The following is a 19,421-nucleotide window of genomic DNA, read 5'->3' on the forward strand; positions in this document are numbered from 1 at the left end:
GCAGAGCCGGTAAGAAACGCACCTCGCAGCTGTAAGCAGCAAATGAGGTCTGGGTAGTTAGCTCCTAGCATTGTGGGATATAGGGGAGCCTTGAGCCGGTAAAAATAGCTCTCGAGCTTTAGTATAGGCTGAGTCGGAGCCGAGGGTCAGCTCCGAACCCATCCAGCAAGAATGAAGGCGAGATTGACAACTTAACATTTGAGTATAACACCCCATTTGGTATGTACCTCTCCAAACATCTGCACCAACTGGAAAGGCCACAGAAATACCTCACAACGAGAATCCATGGCCTCTAACACCTGTCCTGTGTGGACAGGCTCAAATCAGTCTACTCAGTACCGTACAGATTGCTCAAAGGTGATCTGTGTCTCGCCTACAAGGGAATCTCGGATCCTGCTCTACTAGAGATGCTCCATATCTAAAAGTCTAACTCCTTATGCATTACACGCTTGAAAGGCCTAAATCTAATATGCGACATGAGCAAAACCTGCTGGAGAGACAGGTTTGTTTCCCAGAGGCTGCCTCATCTCTGGAATAGAATTCCCATACACATCAAACAGAGTACCTCACTGACCCTCTTCAAGTGCAACATTGATGAGTGGATGGGATACCACAAATTTGTACCAGGGGTTACACCTGTGTCCTCACTGACAGGGGTGACAGGTGTAGACTGAGGTTTCTTTTTTGGGGATAAACTCTTGCCTAGGCTTGTAAGCGCCCCAGGGCCATTAGCCTAATAACCTCCTATGATCCTATATATATATAGATAGATATATATGTATATATATATATATATATATATATATATATATATATATATATATATATATATATATATGGGTCCAGAACCCAGCCACTGGGGAAGCACAAGCCAGTGCATTTCTTTGTGCCGGTCCCAAGCCCGGATAAATGGGGAGGGTTGCATCAGGAAGGGCATCCGGCATAAAACTTCGCCAATTCATTTCATGCAGACACCAATAAACATTTTTATACCGGATCGGTCGAGGCCCGGGTTAACAACGACTGCCACCAGTACTGTTAGCCTACAGGGTGCTGGCAGAAATTGGGCTACTGTTGGCCGAAGGAGGAGAAGAGGTGGAAGACATGGCCGAAGGCAGGAAGAGAGGAGAAAGGCTAAGACTGTGGTAGTGAGGGTCGGAACTTTGAATGTTGGCAGTATGACTGGTATAGGGAGAGAGCTAGCTGATATGATGGACAGAAGGAAGGTTGGTATATTGTGTGTGCAAGAGACCAGATGGAAGGGGAGTAAGGCTAGGTGTATCGGAGGTGGGTTCAAATTGTTTTATCATGGTGTGGATGGGAGGAGAAATGGCGTAGGAGTTATTCTGAAGGAACAGTATGCTAAGAGTGTTTTGGAGGTGAAAAGAGTGTCAGATAGAGTGATGTTTATGAAGCTGGAAATTGATGGTGTAATGATGAATGTTGTTAGTGCATATGCTCCACAAGTTGGGTGTGCAATGGATGAGAAAGAAAACATTTGGAGTGAATTGGATGAAGTGGTGATGACTGTACCCAATGGTGAGAGGGTGGTGATTGGAGCAGATTTCAATGGGCATGTTGGTGAAGGGAACAGAGAGGATGAGGAAGTGATGAGTAGGTATGGTGTTAAACAAAGGAATGCAGACGGTCAGATGGTAGTGGATTTTGCAAAAAGGATGGACATGGCTGTGGTGAATACATATTTTAACAAGAGAGAGGAGCATAGGGTGACATACAAGAGTGGAGGAAGATGCACACAGGTGGATTATATCTTATGTAGGAGGGCCAGTTTGAAGGAGATTGGAGACTGTAAAGTGGTGACCAGAGAAAGTGTAGTTAGGCAGCATAGGATGGTGGTTTGTAGGATGATGTTGGTGATCAAGAGGAGGAGAAGTGTGAAGGCAGCACCAAGGATCAAATGGTGGAAATTGAAAAAGGTAATTGTGAGGCGGAGTTCAGGGATGAGTTAAGGCAGGCAGTGGGTGGCAGTGAAGAGTTACCAAATAGCTGGATAACTACAGCAGAGCTAGTAAGGGAGACGGCTAGAAAGGTGCTTGGTATCACATCTGGACAGAGAAAGGACGACAAGGAGACATGGTGGTGGAATGAGGAAGTACAGGAGGATATACAGAAAAAGAGGTTGGCAAAGAAGAAGTGGGATTGTCAGAGAGATGAAGAAAGTAGGCAGGAGTATAAGGAGATGAGGTGCATGGCAAAGAGAGAGGTGACGAAGGCTAAGGATAAGGCATATGAAGAGTTGTATGAAAGGTTGGACACTAAGGAAGGAGAAAAGGACCTGTACCGATTGGCTAGACAGAGGGACCGAGCTAGGAAAGATGTGCAGCAGGTAAAGGTGATAAAGGATAATGAGGGAAACAAAGGTGTGTTGAGGAGATGGAAAGAGTACTTTAAGGGGTTGATGAATAAAGAGAATGAGAGGGAGAGAAGGTTGGATAATGTAGGGATAGTAAATCATGAAGTACAATGGATTAGCAAGGAGGAAGTAAGGACAGCTATGAAGAGAATGAAGAATGGAAAGGCTGTTGGCCCAGATGACATACCTGTGGAAGCATGGAGGTGTTTAGGTGAAATGGCAGTGGAGTTTTTAACCAGATTGTTTAATGAAATCTTGGAAAGTGAGAGGATGCCTGAGGAATGGAGAAAAAGTGTTTTGGTACCGATTTTTAAGAATAAGGGTGATGTGCAGAGCTGTAGTAACTACAGAGGGATAAAACCGATCAGTCACAGCATGACATTATGGGAAAGAGTAGTGGAAGCAAGGTTAAGAGGGGATGTGATGATTAGTGATCAGCAGTATGGTTTCATGCTGGGAAAGAGCACTACAGATGCAATCTTTTCTCTGAGAGTGTTGATGGAGAAGTACAGAGAATGTCAGAAGGAGTTGCATTGTGTTTTTGTAGACTTAGAGAAAGCATATGACAGGGTGCCTAGAGAGGAGTTGTGGTACTGTATGAGGAAGTCAGGAGTGTCAGAAAAGTATGTAAGAGTGGTACAGGATATGTACGAGCGTAGTGTGACAGCGGTGAGGTCTGCAGTGGGAGTGACGGATGCATTTAAGGTGGAGGTGGGGTTACATTAAGGATCAGCTCTGAGCCCTTTCTTATTTGCAATGGTGATGGACAGGTTGACAGACGATATCAGACAGGAGTCCCCGTGGACTATGATGTTTGCAGATGACATTGTGATCTGTAGTGAGAGTAGGGAACAGGTGGAGGAGACCCTGAAAAAATGGAGATATGATCTAGAGAGAAGAGGAATGAAGGTCAGCAGGACTAAGACAGAATATATGTGTATGAATGAGAGGGAGGATAGAGGAATAGTGAGGATGCAAGGAGTAGAGGTGGCAAAGGTGGATGAGTTTAAATACTTGGGGTCAATAGTTCAGAGTAACGGTGAGTGTGGAAGAGAGGTGAAGAAGAGAGTACAGGCAGGATGGAGTGGGTGGAGAAGAGTGTCAGGAGTGATTTGTGACAGACGAGTACCTGTAAGAGTGAAAGGGAAGGTCTACAAGAGGGTAGTGAGACCAGCTATGTTATATGGGTTGGAGACAGTGGCATTGACAAAAAGGCAGGAGTTTGAGCTGGATGTGGCAGAATTAAAGATTTTAAGATTTGCACTGGGTGTGACGAGGGTGGACAGGATTAGGAATAAGTATATTAGAGGGTCAGCCCAGGTTAGAAGGTTTGGAGACAAAGCCAGAGAGGCACGATTACGTTGGTTTGGACATGTGCTGAGGAGGGATGCTGAGTATATTGGGAAAAGATGCTAAGGATGAAGCTACCAGGTAACAGGAAAAGAGGAAGGCCTAAGATAAGGTTTATGGATGTGGTGAGAGAGGACATGCAGGTGGTTGGTGTGACAGAGCAAGATGCAGAGGACAGAAAGAAATGGAAACAGGTGATCTGCTGTGGTGACCCCTAACGGAAACAGCTGAAAGAAGATGATGATGATGTATGGGTCCAGAACAGCTGAACGAAATGCCGGATCACCGATGACCACATCGCCGAGATGACACCACTGACAGCAGACATCCTCGACAAAGGTAAGTCAAGGTATTACGGAACGGAACACATTTCCATTCCTGTTATACACACAAAAACACGTTAAAATGTGTATAGCAGGGGGGCTCCCCCCACATCTCCCATACTTAAATATACCAACTCTGAGACTGCACTACAGTGAAGGAATGGGACTAACTCCCATTCTGCACTACTCACCATTTTCGGGGATGCCTGCTGTTGGCGATGTCGTCTCGGCGATGTGGTCGTCTGTGATCTGGCGTTTTGTTCATCTGTCGTGGACCTATATATATATATATATATATATATATATATATATATATATATATATATATATATATATATATAGTTATAGCAAGTGTAGATGACAAACAAGCTGTAATGGACCTTGTAAGATGAGCAGCTTAAACTGCTAGAGTGTATACTTTCTTATTACTGTGGTGCTGTTGAGGTTGCAGTAACATGCACTAGCACTGATGTTCTCTAGCTTGTAACTAAGACATTAGTCTTAATGTTTATTAAGTTGTAATACTAAAAGCACAAATTTGACACTGAAGCTAAAGTGCCATAAACACAAAAGTTATGTACTTACCATAACAACAGATTTGTGTTGTCTGTCTCCATCTGGTTCAACCAATGGGTTATTGGATCTGATTCTGATCCGACACTGGCCAAGTCTACTAGACTTCAGCTTGTCAGGCTCCACATCCCCTACCCACAATCCCTCACTCCTTCAAGACTACCTCAGACCGGGTTTGCCCCTTCTTAATCTTACACCAGTGTAATACACCCACATAAAGTAGGAGGACAAAAGACTCCAAGAAAAGAAAACAACAGACCTCTCCTACATGGTCATCCTATGATGACAGACTCACTATACAGGTGAGGGCAGGAGAGAGAGAGAGTGGAGACAGACAACACGGATATATCGCTATGGTAAGTACCATAACTTTTGCATCAGATGTTGTCTTCTACTTCTGGCTTCAATCTATGGGACAGAGGTCCCCAGGCAAGTGACTCCCTTAGGAGGAGTTAAGGAAGGATATTTCACAACACGTTGAAGTCAAATGAAGCCATGGACCTAACCTGAATGTCCAACGGGTAATGAGATAGAAATGTGTGAGACCGCATCTAAGTCACTGCTGCAAACACATCATCTAAGGATGCTCTGGGTAAAAAAGCCAAAGAAGTAGCCACGGCTCTGGTGGAGTGACCTTTAGGTTTGCAATGCAAAATCTTACCTCTCAAGGTATAAGAAAAGGAAATACAGTCTGACAACCACTTGGATAATGTAACTTTAGAAACTGGTCTACCAAATTTAGATTTGGAAAATGAAACAAGTGATTGCACTTCCTAAAAGATTTTGTCCTAGCAAAGTAAAATCTCATCTCAATTGTATATGAACATTCAAGCAATGCAACAAGTATTCACCCTTATTAGAAAAATGGGAAAAATACAGGCACATGAATAGACTAATTCAAATTACTCAAAGTAGCCAGCTTAGGAAGAAGAGATGTGTCTGTGCAAAGGGATATCCTATATTTGTGGAAAACCAGGTATGGAAGATTAGCCGACAGAACTTGTAGCTCAGACCCTATCCTAGCTGCAACAGCCACCAGGAACAATGTCTTCCAAGATAAAAACTTTAGATCTGAAGTAGCAGAAGGCACAGAGGGAGGGTAGGCATGGGCTTGCAACATGAGGGGTAACTCACATGGGGGAACATGGTCCTGAATGGGATGGTGCAAAAGAAAGCTACCTTTCAGAAACACTCTGAAAATTTTCCCTGCAGCCAAGGAAACATTATCCCTGCCACCATGATTATTAGATATGTCTGCCAATTGCAACTTAATTGTAGAATAATTAGAGCCGGCTTTAAACAAATCTCCAAGAAAATCTAAGACCATCTTTAAAGGAAGGGAAAAGGGATTAAACCCCAGTAAATCCACACAAACAGCAAAACTACATCTGTTTATTTGCTTACACTGGTAGATAACTTCTGGGAAGAGGACAAAGTATTCACAATGCTATCTGATAGCTTGGGATTTCTGGCCATCAAAGAAACTCAAGAAACCATGTGGCTCAATTGAAAGACTCAAGGTTGGGCAGCTCTAGACCTGCTGGATGAGAAATGAGATCCAGATTGGAATCCAGTACCCAAGGTATGTTTCTCAGAAGAAGCCACAGAAATGGGAACCACACCTAACAAGGCCAAAAGGGAGCACTGAGGATCACTGTCGCTCTGCAACATGATGCCATCTGAAGAAACACGATTATCAGGGGGACTGGAGAATATGTGTATAAGAAATCCGGGAGCCAATCATACAGAAGACCATCTGTGGGTGACAGTCCCAGAGGGGGAACTAAGGCATAATAGCTGTTGCACTTGGTGCTGGAGAGGAAAGCAAAGAGATCATAACATGGAAAGTGCACCAGCTCCAAAAAGTCTGAGCTGCTACTCTCAGATTCAGAGACCACTCTTAATCAGAAACCATTGAGATGAGCTCACCCATTACCAAATCCCCATGGCCTTTCAACACAGAGGACAAGAACATATTCCCCCCATCTGTTCAGATACCAAATGATGGACATAATGTCCATCTAGATTGAAATCACACCACTGGGGAGGACATTCTGAAAGGCCTGCAACACAAGCAGTCAGCCCTTATCACCAGAACATCGATGTGAACATTGGTTTACATGGAAAAATAGGTCCCTTGAAAAATGCACACAAGAAATGCCCTCCCCACTCGATATGGGAGTCATCTATGTTGACTATGGCCGATGGATGAGTAAGAACAAACAGTCTCACACTGGTCATTAAAGGTGACTCTAACCACCACTGAATCCTGAATCTGATCATGACTAACCTTCTGTCAACACTACAGGAAAGTCTACTGGATGAGTCAAATACGACCACTACACTGCGAGGGTCCATTACAGAGCGCTCATGCTCCTCCTTAAGGGGACAAAACCTTCCATTTTGCCCAAAAGTTTCAGAAGAGAATGCACTGGTGGTTTTGCATAAAAAAACAAGGATACTGCCTGAGATCCAATGTCCATTACTCTAGAACTTGGGAGTCTGGCAATTTGGGAAACAGTATCCAAATGGGAGCCTATGAACTCCAGTGTCTGAACAGGGTAAATGCTTGATTTTTGATAAATGATGATTATTCCCAAATGACTGCACAATTGGAGTAAGATATCCCTGGCCGTAATCAGAGACACTCTTGTGGGAGCAGTGAGAAAACAACTGTCCAGGTAAAGAAAGACCTGAAATCCCAGCGGCAGAAGCCAGGCTGCCACCAGTGCCATGCACCTGGTAACACACAGGTGGCTGTGGAGATAACAAATGGCAAGGCCCAAACTAATAATGAATGGCTCCCAAATGGAGGTGCTGGAACCTCTTGGGTTACCTCTCTATCTTGATATAATGGTAGGTATCCTTAAGGTCTATCAGTACATCCAATCATCCTTCCTAAGCAGAGGTAGAATGGACTGCACCATGACCATCCAGAATTTGGTCTGTTTTACAAAGGAATTCAGTTTGCTCAAACTCAAAACAGGCCTGAGGATCTTGTTCTTTCTGGCACCAAAAATAAAGAACTTTGAGTAGACCCCTGATCCTAGATGGTCTGACAGGACCTCTTGGATGACTCAATTTGCCAGCAGTTTCTGAATCTCTACCGCTGCCTTCTGTCTCTGATGGTGGTGGTGGTGGTGGGGGGGGCATCTGGGAGATGTTTGCAACTGAAACTTGGTATTTCTAAAAATGGAATGTTACAGACTCTGGATATGACTCTTATCACCCACGCGTCTAAGGTCATGACCTCCCAAGCTACTCAGAGCAGGACAGTCGGGCAATTTCTCAAGATTTCTGGAAGTGCCTTTTGGAGAATGTTCCATGAAAGCCCTGTTTCTCCAGCCCACCTCTGCATGAGAGCAGCATCCATTGTGCTTACTTCCACTGCAACAGGGAGACCATTTGAAAGTAAAGAATACTGCAACTTCCTAAAAAACAGACATTCCCCCCCCCTTCTGATTCCATAAGAAGGTTTGTTGAGGGGTAGCAAAACATTCTGTGATGGCAGACAATGTCTTCCCATCTTGCTGACCCCTAGTCAGAGTGTCTTTAATCTTCAGCCCATATAAACCAGAACTGTAGAATGGGGCATTGATAAAGGATGCCTTGAAACAGTCCACGGAATTGTACAACCTTATTCAAGCATGGGGACACACAGCAATGCTGATACCAGTGGTTCTGAGAACTCCATCAGCTATATTAAAAATGAGACTCATGGAGAAGTTGGCAATAGACTGGAGAGTAGACAACTGAGTTTTCTGAACCTGTGGAGACTGCTGTGTCTTAATATTCCTAGATCCTTCAGCAACTAAATCATACTGAAGTCTTAGCAGCTGGAAAAGGTAGATGGGTGCTCTTAAAGTGAATGTTGCTGAGGAATAACAGTACTTCCCTACATTGTCCAAAGCCTGAGATTCTCTGTTCAGGAGATGGACTATGGAACTCTCTTCTGAAATGTCCTTCTTTGTGGTGGATGCCTCCACAATTGCATCCAAGGCCAGACCCTTACTCAGTGAGGCCAATCCTTGGAGGGGTGAGAATTCTGTCAGGCTTCTCTGGGATCCACTCCACCATATCAGGTTAGCTCCATGCCCTCCGAGACACAGAGATTACTGAGTGCATCCAGAGGGGAACCTCCCAGGGCATGGACAGGCCCATGCTGAAGGCCTTCAGAAATTCTGACTCCTCTGAAAAAGGAACTTCAGTGGTCTAGTCCCTGAGCTGGTGAGGAAGCTTTAAAAGATTGCCAAAAGAGGTGGCATCATGTGGGGACTTAGGGGATCCCTCTTTTTCCTTGAGGTAAGCAGATGAGAGGGATGAGTGGACACCAGATATGGCAGACTGACCTGTCTCCTTAGAGTAGAGCATCTTCTCCATGTCGTCAAAGGCAGAAGTAGACGCTGGCCAACTGGAGCTGACAGTCCTGGGATCCAAAGAAGCTTAACATATGCCAAAACCCAAAGGAGCTAATCCTCACCCCACCATCGACACTGGGGAAGAAATGTTGAGAGCAGATGCCCTGAGTGGGAGGGATGACTCTGAAGCCAGGACCGTCAAAACCAAATCAGAGATGCCTGCCTGGATGTATCTGCGTCGAGGAGCCAAGGAAACCAAGGTGGGGGTTACAGTCAAATGCAGCCATGCCATCGGATCTGAACGTGAGAGTTGAAACACAGCTGGGCCCAAAGACTTCAGAACCAAGGGGCTCAAGGGAGGAAGCCAGGGTGATGGAGCTGAGGTTCCAGGGAGAGAGCTTGGACCCGAAGGAAAAAGGCCTAATTGCATCTGTGCTTGCAAAAATGACCTCATCACATGCTCCAGATCTGAAGCTTTCAGACTGCCCATCGATACTGAGATGACCAAGCAGAAGAAGCCACTGACAGGGGCTTAGAAGTTCATTTAAGTGGTGACGGATCCACTGGTTGGAGCTGAGCTAAACTGAAGAGGCTTGGACCCATGGGCAGGGAAGGAGAAGACTCAGGTAAAAGCTCTAACGAAGTGGAGGGAGAAAAGGTGGAAGCTACATGATCAAAAGGAAACCCTTTTACCCAGAAGGGTCTGGGCACACCGAGAGCCAGAGAGGGAGCCTTACCTGAAACCGGCACCGAGAGCAATCAAATCTGATGTGTTCGATCTGACGCTGGTACTGAGGCTTTTCGGGAACAAGAAGAGGGTCCAGCGGCAAAGGCACAAATAGACCTCTGACTGTCCCATTTCAAAGATTTGGAGTCCTTGGCTGAGTGTCAGTGATCCTTATCTGATCTGTCCTTTGAAGCAGAAGAGGAAGCACCTGCTGGGAAGAGGACCTTCAGAACATGTTTCACCCTCCTCTCATTGACCACCCTGGAACCAAAGCCATTACAATAGCACATGGAGACTCCAGGTAGGCAGCCCCCAAGCAATAAAAAGACTTGTTATGCACATCTTGTGACAGAAGCTTTTGCCGTCAAGAAACACATTTCTTAAATCCCTTTGGATCCATGGGAACAGCACTACAGGAAAATCATAAAAAGAAAAGAACAGCTATATACCTAAGCTAAACACTAGAAAACACTATATGAGAAAAGGGCACTCAAAGAATTAACAAAAAAACACTAACGACAACTCTAAATATTAATTAGAAAATACACTACCGGAGAAAAAGCACACACTAAGGTGGAAAAAACCCATGGCTAATGAATGTACCAAAAAGACAAACATGAAAACTATCTAACCTAGGGGATCAGTGAAATAATAAAAACAGCAAAAAAGCACTTTGAAAGGATACACCAAAAGAGAGTGACGATCAAGCTGCTATACTGAAATGGTGGCAAACTTGATCTGGGTTATACTCGAGGGAGTGAGTGATTGTGGGTTGGGGAGACAGAGCCTGGCAAGCTGAAGTCTTGTAGAACTGGATGGTGTCAGATCCAATAACTCCTAGGTTGAAGCCAGACATAAGATGACAACAACATGGGATCCACAGTTCAGCAGACTGGCTACCTATTATCAGCAGTGCAGCATTCCTTTAAAAAGTCCAGTGCAAAAGCAGTACAAGCCATATAAAAAACAAAAATAAAAAAAGAAAGAAAAACTGCAAAAGCCAAAATAAACTGTATTCTATAAAATCAATAAAATACCATATTCAGTAAGTGATTTCATCACCAACAGGAGACTTCTTCAAACTGAATAAAGTAACACAAACCACACCTCAAATAGCTTAAAATTGCTTAGTGTTTTAACCCTTTGTTCTTTAGGTAAGCTACAAAATCTTCCTTATTATTTATGTATTCCTTTAGAAAGGACAGAGAAATTCACTTAGTTCTTTTTTAGGCTGTGCTCACTCACTCATCTAAACCATGTATTTTTTGTCATACTCACAAGACATGCTCTCCATAGTACTGCTGCCATTTGCAGAGCTTTTCTTTGATGACTTTGAGTTTCTCCCTACAGGACGCTTCACCTTGTTCTACGTCTTGACAGAATTTTGTCATCATTTCCTTCCACTGCTCAGAGACAGCCTGTACTGCTGCCATGTCAGACACATTCTATTACAAAATCCATAACAGAGATTAAAACATGTTAGTGAACAAAAGTAAGTGTTGTTAAACATTCTGAATAACATTTTTGATTATCAGTGCTGTCATTAAGAAACTGTAATAACTAAGTAAAAGAGATCCAACTTGTAGAATGATCTAATGTTATTCAAAACTATGGAAGATGAAAAGCAATGTCATAAAAAATCTGAAGATTAAATCAAATCTAATATTTAAATTCAATGATCTCCTTTAAGGATTAAGCCTTTATTTACAAAGTAGTACTTCAAATGTGTAGCCTGTAAACATTTAACAAAACAGTTGATGTTAGGTAGTCCGATCTCACCTTCATTTTTAAATATGGGTTCGTAGCCGATCCTCAGCTCCGACTCGGCCGATTTACAAGCTGGAAGACTTCTGGTTGGCTCGTGGCTAAGCAGATACCCCATGGTGCACCAGTACAATCCCCAGATCTCGTTTGCCGCTTCAACGAGTTCGGTCGTTCTTCTTTTGGCTCTGGCTAAGTTTTTAAATTCTTTATATTCTGTATCATATTTTAATGCTTTATTAGAACTTTATTGTATATTTAGTGTTGCTAATATATTAGGCAGTTGTATTCCTTGCCCTTTTTGAGTGCAGCTTAGTTGACTAGTGTTATTGGTATCCTGTGTGCCAGTTAGTTTTAGGCGCCGTTGCGCATTTTACGATTATTACATAGAGTACAGTTTTTGGCGGTTTTCCGCTCTTAGTCAACAGGGGCTCCTGTTATCTTGTCTGTTGTTATTCTGACCTTTTTGGTCACCATTAGCAGTTCGTTTTCTGCTATACTGAGATTGTTTTTGGTAGGGAACCGCTTATGAATTTACTAGGATTGCAGCCTCCCCAGTATACTACCTGTTATTAGAAATTTAGAAATGTATTGTGTCATTCACGGTTTCTCTTGTGTGAGTGGGCTTTCCTTTCTGGTCTGTTTAAAATAGAAGACTTAACTATCTCTACACTGGGCTAGGCCCATTTAAGTTAGAGGACCTAGTCCTTGTGCAACTCCTTCTTAGGGCTAGGCTTGTTTTAGTTAGAGGACCTAGTCCTCCTTCTTTTTCTCTCTTTCAATCTCTGCGTTTTGTGTGTCTAAGGAAAGTAAGGAGCATAAACCCTCAGGTTTCAAAAGTGCATGAAATGCTCCCAAAAGATGTCTTTAACAGATGGCCACAGTAGTTGTGTCTACTGCCTAGGGGCCATCCACTTGCAGAAATCGTGCTCGTTCAACCATGCTTTCTCTCCTAGAGTGTTACAGGAGAGAAAGAGCAAACTCATACTCAAGGGTCTATTGAAACCATGCTTTGAGGAAGCACTATCCAGTTCTTCTGCTTTCTCTAAGTCTGGGAAATCAAAATCCTCAAAAAGGCCTTTTCAGGCTGGTGTCTCGGAGCCACCTCCTAAATAGTCGAAACAGTCCAAATCTGCCTCCTTGACTCCTCAGCCTTCGAAACCAAAGGAGAGCATCATGGTGGTGTCAGAGTCAGTTACAGGTGTTTCAGAGCCGATATCTGAACCTATTGATGCAGCAGTTGACTCTGCTACTCGGAGTTGGTCTGTAAGCTCCCTACCAGTTTCCGTAACAATTAAGTCTCCAGTGCCCCCCCAGGTCAAGATCTCCGACTATGTCTTCTAGGTTTTCCAGGAGCCTCTCAGAAGAAGATGTGGAGAGGGTAGTGCTGAGACTCCTGAAGTCGTCTGCCTTACCAAAATTATTGTTGGCTCTGACCCTGTCAGCTCCGGAGCCACTTGGCCCAGCTTTGTCCTTGTCTGCTATTGCTCCTCTGAACCATACTGGCCTTTTGGAGCCGAAGTGCTTGGTGCCAACAGAGGAAATGACGGCTCCAGCACACTTGGTTGCTGCCTTGGAGAGCCAGGTTCGGCTCCAACACGCCAGGTGCTGTCCGTCGTGTCCAGGGGCCAAAGCTCTCCTGTCAGCACCGACAGGGAGGGTTGGAATCGATCTTCTTCGGTTCCGAGCCTTCCCCTCGGTGCTTCGGCCAGGGTAAGCTCGAACCCTGCATCTATCTTGAAGCCGACAGCTCTGACTCCGGCGCCACCCCTCGTCTCTTCTGAGCGGAGGAGGTCTTTGGAGCTGGAGAGGTCCGCGTTTGAGATGATGAGGAGTGGGCTGTCTCATTCTTCAGCCCCTACCAGTGGCACCAGCACCCTTCCCCCAAGAGCACCCACTTCAGTGTCAGTCCCTACTCTCTCGGGAAACAGCAGAGACCCGCAGCCTCAGGAGCCATCGGCTGGTGGCCCCCACTCTTCCGAGGCTTCCCCGGAATGTCCTTCCGAGGAGCCCTCCTGGAAGAGGTTATGTAAGAGGAAACATGTTGACTCCCAGGATGAGTTTTTGATATCGGACACTGACCTCGAGGAGTCGGAAGGGTCCACCAAGTCGTCCTCTGATGATATCTCCTTTGTGGACATTTTAGAGATCCTTAGGCAGTGATGCGACTGGCCCACTGTTAACCCTTCTGATGAGAAGTTGGTGTACCTGAAGGCTTTCCGGTCTCAAACTTCTGTCTCTTGGGTGTCTCCACCTTTTGACAAACTGGATCTACTTAGTCGAAAGGTGTGGGATACTCCTGACACAGTGGAACCAGTCCCCAGGAGACCGAACAAGTTCTTGTCTGCCGCCCCTGGTAAAGAGTTCTTGTCCAAGGGTGTTCCCGTAGATGCCATGGTGGTGGTGGTGGCCACAAAGAAGGAGTTAGCGGAGACTTCTTCATCTGTTCATCCGCCAAAAGTACAGTTTTGTACCTACCATAAATGTAGATGTTCGAGTGCTCATACAGCTGCAGTCATAACAGATGGGTTATCCTGCCGTCAGGCGGGTCCTCGGTCGGCTGACTTCCAAAGTCTAGGTTTGGCGTCGGTTGTCGTCGCTTCTTCCCTGACATCAGTGTGGCAGGGGTATAAAAGAGGCAGCCGACACCATATTCTTCAGTTTTTCTTGCCCCAGATGTCAGGTGCCCCCAGAAGGTAGGCAAACATAATGTTATGTAAAGATGCAATGTTGATAAATCAAAAATAGTAGTTGCAAGCAAATACGCCATAAAAGAATACCCCAAAAAGGTTATATGAGAAGTGTTTGTCATAAGGCCTGTCCTAAGAGGGGATGGAGGGAGGGAAACCTGGACTGCAGCTGTATGAGCACTCGAACATCTACATTTATGGTAGGTACAAAACTGTACTATGTTCATCGTGCATACAGCTGCAGTCATAACAGATGGGTAGAATCCCAAAGCTAAGTAAGGGTGGTAGGCACTAAGTGGAACTAGGAGGGGCTAGGATGCCCTGCAGGACTGCTGTGGCAAAGCCCGCTCTAGATTTTGAGTATAGTGGGAGGTGATAGTGCTTGGAGAAAGTGTGCACTGAACTCCAGGTGGCTGCTTCCAAAATGTCCTTGGTAGGGACCCCCCTGAGGAAGGCTGCAGAGGTAGCTGTGGCTCTGGTGGAGTGGGATCTGATGCATGCAGGCACAGTTTTTCCATGAAATGAGTAACAAAAGCATATGCAGTGGGCTATCCATTTTGAAATTGTCTGTTTGGAAATAGCCTTTCCCTGAGCACCTGCTGCATAGGACACAAAGAGTTGCTCAGATTTCCTGAATGGCTTTGTTCTGTCCAAATAGTAACGAAGTTGTCTGTGAATGTCCAAGGAATGTAGTAGACTTTCCCCTTTGTTTTGTGGATTAGGATAAAAGGTAGGTAAGTGGATAGTCTGATTCAAAGCTACACTGGATACTACCTTTGGCATAAAGGTAGGGTTGGTTCGTAAGGAAACTCTGTCCTGATGGAAAATGATGAATGGTTGCACAACCATGAGGGCCTGTAGCTCCGAAACCCTGCGTGCTGAGGTGATAGCCAGAAGAAAGGCTGTTTTCCATGACAAGAACTGTAACTCTGTTGAAGAAGCTGGCTCGAAGGGAGGAAGGGTCAGCTTTTCCAATACGAAGTTGAGGTCCCAAGCAGGGACTGGTGGTTTCCTTGGGGGTTTTATATTCTTTGCCCCGCTGAGGAACTGCCTTAAGAGAGGGTGAGAGAATAAAGGAGGATCTGTGTTGTATTGTGCAGAAATGGCTGAAGCGTGGATCTTGATGGAGGAGAAGGAAAGTCCATTGTTTAACATCTCAGCTAGGTACTGTAAAATTTGAGGTATATTTATTACCCAAGGATTCTGTCCCTTTTCTTGATTCCAGGCACAAAATTGCTTCCATTTGGCGGAATAGGCCTTTCTTGTAAAGGGTCTTCTGGCCTCCAAGATGACATCCTGCACCTCCTTGGAGAGGAGAAACTGTTGGGAAATCAAGGAATTCTCCATGCAGAGATTGCTGTGAAGGGTTTTGTAGTTGTGCTGGGACAACAGAAGAGGGACTAGAGGTAGGATCCATGGTGGAGAATGTGTCAGGCTCTTCAGGAGTGGATACCAGTGTTGTCTTGGCCCATCTGGAGCAATGAGAATCATTTTCGGCCTCTCTGCTCTGGCTTTTAATAGAACTTTGGGCAGCAGAGGAAGAGGCGGGAAGGCATAGACTGTCAATGTTGCCCAATTGAAGGAAAGTGCGTCCACTTTCCAGGCCTGTGGATGATAGGTCCTTGAACAAAATTTTTTCAACTGGCAATTTCTGTGGCTAGCAAAGAGATCTATGTCTGGCTGACCCCATGCCTGAGTTATCTTTGTGAAAACTTGAGGATGCAACTTCCATTCGTGCGGATCTGTCATATTTCTGCTTAGGTTGTCTGCCAGTGTGTTTTCCTTCCCTGGCAGGAATTGTGCCTGTAGTTGAATTTGCAATTCCAGTGCTGTGTTCCATAGGGTCATGTCTTGCCTGCACAGGGCGTATGAATGAGTTCCCCCCTGTTTGTTTATGTACCACATCACTGTGGTGTTGTCTGTCCTTATCAATAGCTGGCCTGGATGCAGTAGGTCTTTGAAGGTCATAATAGCCTTTTGCATGGCTAGCATTTCCTTTTGGTTGATGTGAAGGTGCTTCTCTTTTCAGGTCCATTTTCCCTGAATGCACTGATCTGTCATGTGTGCTTCCCAGGCATAGTCTGAGGCGTCTGTTGTGATGATTTGAGTTGCTTGAGGTACACTGAAAGGAAGACCTGTGTTTCTTTGGCAAGCTTGAGTCCACCACAAAAATTCCTTTTGAAGGCATGGAATGAGTGGTATAATTGCTTCCAAGCTGTGGCTGTGTTGAGACCATAAGTTTTTCAGGTACCATTGAAGTTTCCTCATATGCAGCTTTGCACATGGGATTAGTAGGATGCAAGATGCCATGAATCCCAGAGCCTGCAGGAATTTCCTTGCAGTTAGCCTGGTGTAAGTTGCCATTTTTCTGGTATTGAGACAGTTGCCCTTGCTTGTCTGGCGTGAGGTAGGCCATCTGGGTGGTTGTATCCAAGATGGCACCCAGGAAAATTATTTGTTGAGAGGGTATTAGTTTTGATTTATTTTTGTTGACTGCGTATCCCAGGAAGTTCAACAGTTTTATTACAAACGCCAGGTGCTGCAGTAGTAAGTCCTTGCTGTCTGCTTGGATCAGGCAGTCGTCCAGATATGGGGAGATTTGTATCCCTTGTAGTCTGCAGAAGGCGATTACTGATGCCAGGCATTTCGTAAACACTCTGGGCACAGTAGATAAGCCAAAGGGCAATGCAGAGAATTGGTAATGGGTTGAACCTGCAAGAAATCTGAGGTATCTTCTGCAATCTTGTCTGATAGGGACATGCAGGTATGCCTCCTTGAGGTCCAATGTTACCAGCCAAGACTCCTTGCCCAGCTTGGGAAGAAGCTGCTGTAATGTGAGCATCTTGAATTTTGGCACCTGTAGATATGTGTTTAGGATGGATAGGTCTAAGATAGGTCTCCAATCTTTGTCTTTCCTTGGTACCAGGAATAGTCTGGAATAAAACCCTTGACCTTGTTCTTTTGCAGGTACCTCTTGAATTGCTTTCATGTCCATGAGAGCTGAAACTTGTTTTTGTGCCTCTGCCCTTTGATTTTGTGGCAGGTTTGGCATGCCTCTCATTTTTGGAAGGGTGTGAAAGTGGAACCTGTAGCCTCTGTCTATAATGTCCAGAATCCATTTGCCTTTTGTAACAATATGCCAATTTTTTGAAAATAATGTCAGTTTTCCGCCCAAAGGTGCTGCCATTAAAGCTTTGCTTGGCAGGTGTAGGGGGAAGTCATTGTGTCTGTTTTCTAAAAGACTGTGATCTATCTTCTGCACCTCTTGGGGTCGGTGCTTACCACTGTCTGGCTCTGAAAGATCCTTGTGGTTGCCCTCTACCCCTTGGGTGCCTGTATCTGCCCCTTTGAGGTCTGTCCGTGGCTGGAAAGGACCAATTTTTTGAAGGCCAGTTTCTGCTGAAACGTGGAGGCTGTACCTGCAGGAAATCTTTCACTGTTTGCATTGATTTCGCTTTTTCCTCCATTTTCTTTAGCACCTCCTCAACTTTAACACCAAACAATACATCTTTTTGAAGAGGTGCATCTAATAATTTAGCTTTGACATGATCTGGTAAGGTTTGCTCTTTGAGCCAAGCATGCCTACATATAACAGACCCCGTAACAGCAGCTCTACATGAGGCCTCTAAAGCATCAAAACCACACTGCAGGGTATGTTTACCCACTTGCTCTGCACCATGCAACAAATCCTGCAACTCTTTTAAATCTGGTTGTTCTGGTTGTGTCATCTTGCTTTTCAGCTGAGATATCAAAAACTGTTGATACTTTAACATATGGAACTGACAGTTTAATGCCCTCATGGTTAAAGTGGCCAAGATGTACACCTTTTTCCCCCACCTTTCTAAAGCTCTGGAATCTCTCTCTGAAGGTAATGGGTTTTTAGCAGTAGAGGCCTTAATTCCCTTGGGACCCTGTGAAATTGTTTCTGGGTCAGCAGTATGGCTTTTATATAGGAACTGGTAGGAATCAGGAACCCGGTAATACCTGTCTGGTTTAACAGGAGCTGGAGGCAAAGAATCTGGATTAAGGCTGGTTTCTGTGTACACATCATCCAATATATCTAAAACAGGAGGGATAGCCAGAGGGCTATGCTGGGGGAGCAGAAGAAATTCCCTCAGCCTTTTCTTGGAGTCTGAGTAATCTTGGCCTTCCCAATGAAAGTGTTCCCTCAATGTATGCAGGGTTCCCCAAAAGAGAAGTCCTCAGGGGGGGAGACCGAGGGAATAGACTCCTCTGCATCAAAGTCTTCGAATGGAGAATAGGCATAATCCTGGTCCTCAGATAGTTCTGAGGTAATAGAAGCTTGATCTGAGGAAGGGCAGTCTTCCTCTAATCTGGGCCTTTTGTCAGAGGAGGGGTTGAGAACCCCTGATAAGAGTAATCAAATCCTCAGCCATTTTAAGCATGTGTTTTTTAGGCATGGTGCCTTGAGAGGGGGTCTGAGGAACCTGTTTTTTGGTTTTCATGGCTGCTTTAGATTTAGTGAAGGCTTTAATAGAGAAGGAGGAAGGCCTGAAGACCCCTTGAGAAATGGCAGGCCTGTCTAAATTCTGAGTTTCCCCGCCAGGAGTGGCGTCGGGTTCTGTAGTAGGAATGGGGGCCGAGGAGCCTGCGACCTCGGGTACTGAAGACACCAGTAATGCATTGTCATCGGTAGTCAGGGGCTGCGTAGGCGCCTCGCTGAGTACCGGAGAACCGGTAGTCAGCCTTAGCGTGGTTTCAGTAGGTGGTGCGGACCTCGTATGTCGGTCCTTATCTTTGCGTTTTTTGCTCAAAACTGGAGTCGGAGTATCCGATGACATAATATAATTAAATTTTTTGCCGAAAAAGTGAAGGGCGAACTCCGCCCGACGCTTAATAGTGCGTTTATTGAATCTAGCACAGAAACGGCAGGCCGAGACGTCGTGGTCTGGGCCTAAGCAAGGTATACAGAAAGAGTGGAAATCCTTATGCGGTATTTGCTTCCCACAAGAAATGCAATTATTAACTTTGTCTGACATCGGTCTGAGGCAAGAAAAGTTTCCCCAACGGGGTACTTAGCTTTCAAGAAGACTTCGGCTGAAATACTTTCGTAAATCTCAGGAGCTGGCCGACCGGCACTTGCGAATTGCTTCTGCTTCAGGCACCGTGCGGCAAGAAAGACTGAAGAATATGGCGTCGGCTGCCTCTTTTATACCCCTGAAGCACTGACGTCAGGGAAGAAGCGACGACAACCGACGCCGGACCTAGACTTTGGAATTCGGCTGACCGAGGACCCGCCTGACG

At 45.1% G+C, this 19,421-nt stretch overlaps 1 protein-coding gene across 1 annotated transcript in view; it reads right to left on the reverse strand.

The window, feature by feature from the left end:
- AXDND1 (axonemal dynein light chain domain containing 1) overlaps positions 1–19,421 on the reverse strand; it is a 2,684,234-nt gene that overhangs the window by 1,097,198 nt on the left and 1,567,615 nt on the right. The window contains exon 14 of the mRNA XM_044085955.1: positions 10,984–11,150. Within this exon, the coding sequence (XP_043941890.1) occupies positions 10,984–11,150 (167 nt within the window). The remainder of the gene's footprint in view (positions 1–10,983; positions 11,151–19,421) is intronic.

This window comes from Protopterus annectens, chromosome 10.part0, assembly GCF_019279795.1.
Source record: "Protopterus annectens isolate FY-2018-M chromosome 10.part0, PAN1.0, whole genome shotgun sequence".
In the NCBI taxonomy this organism is placed as follows: Eukaryota; Metazoa; Chordata; order Ceratodontiformes; family Protopteridae; genus Protopterus; species Protopterus annectens.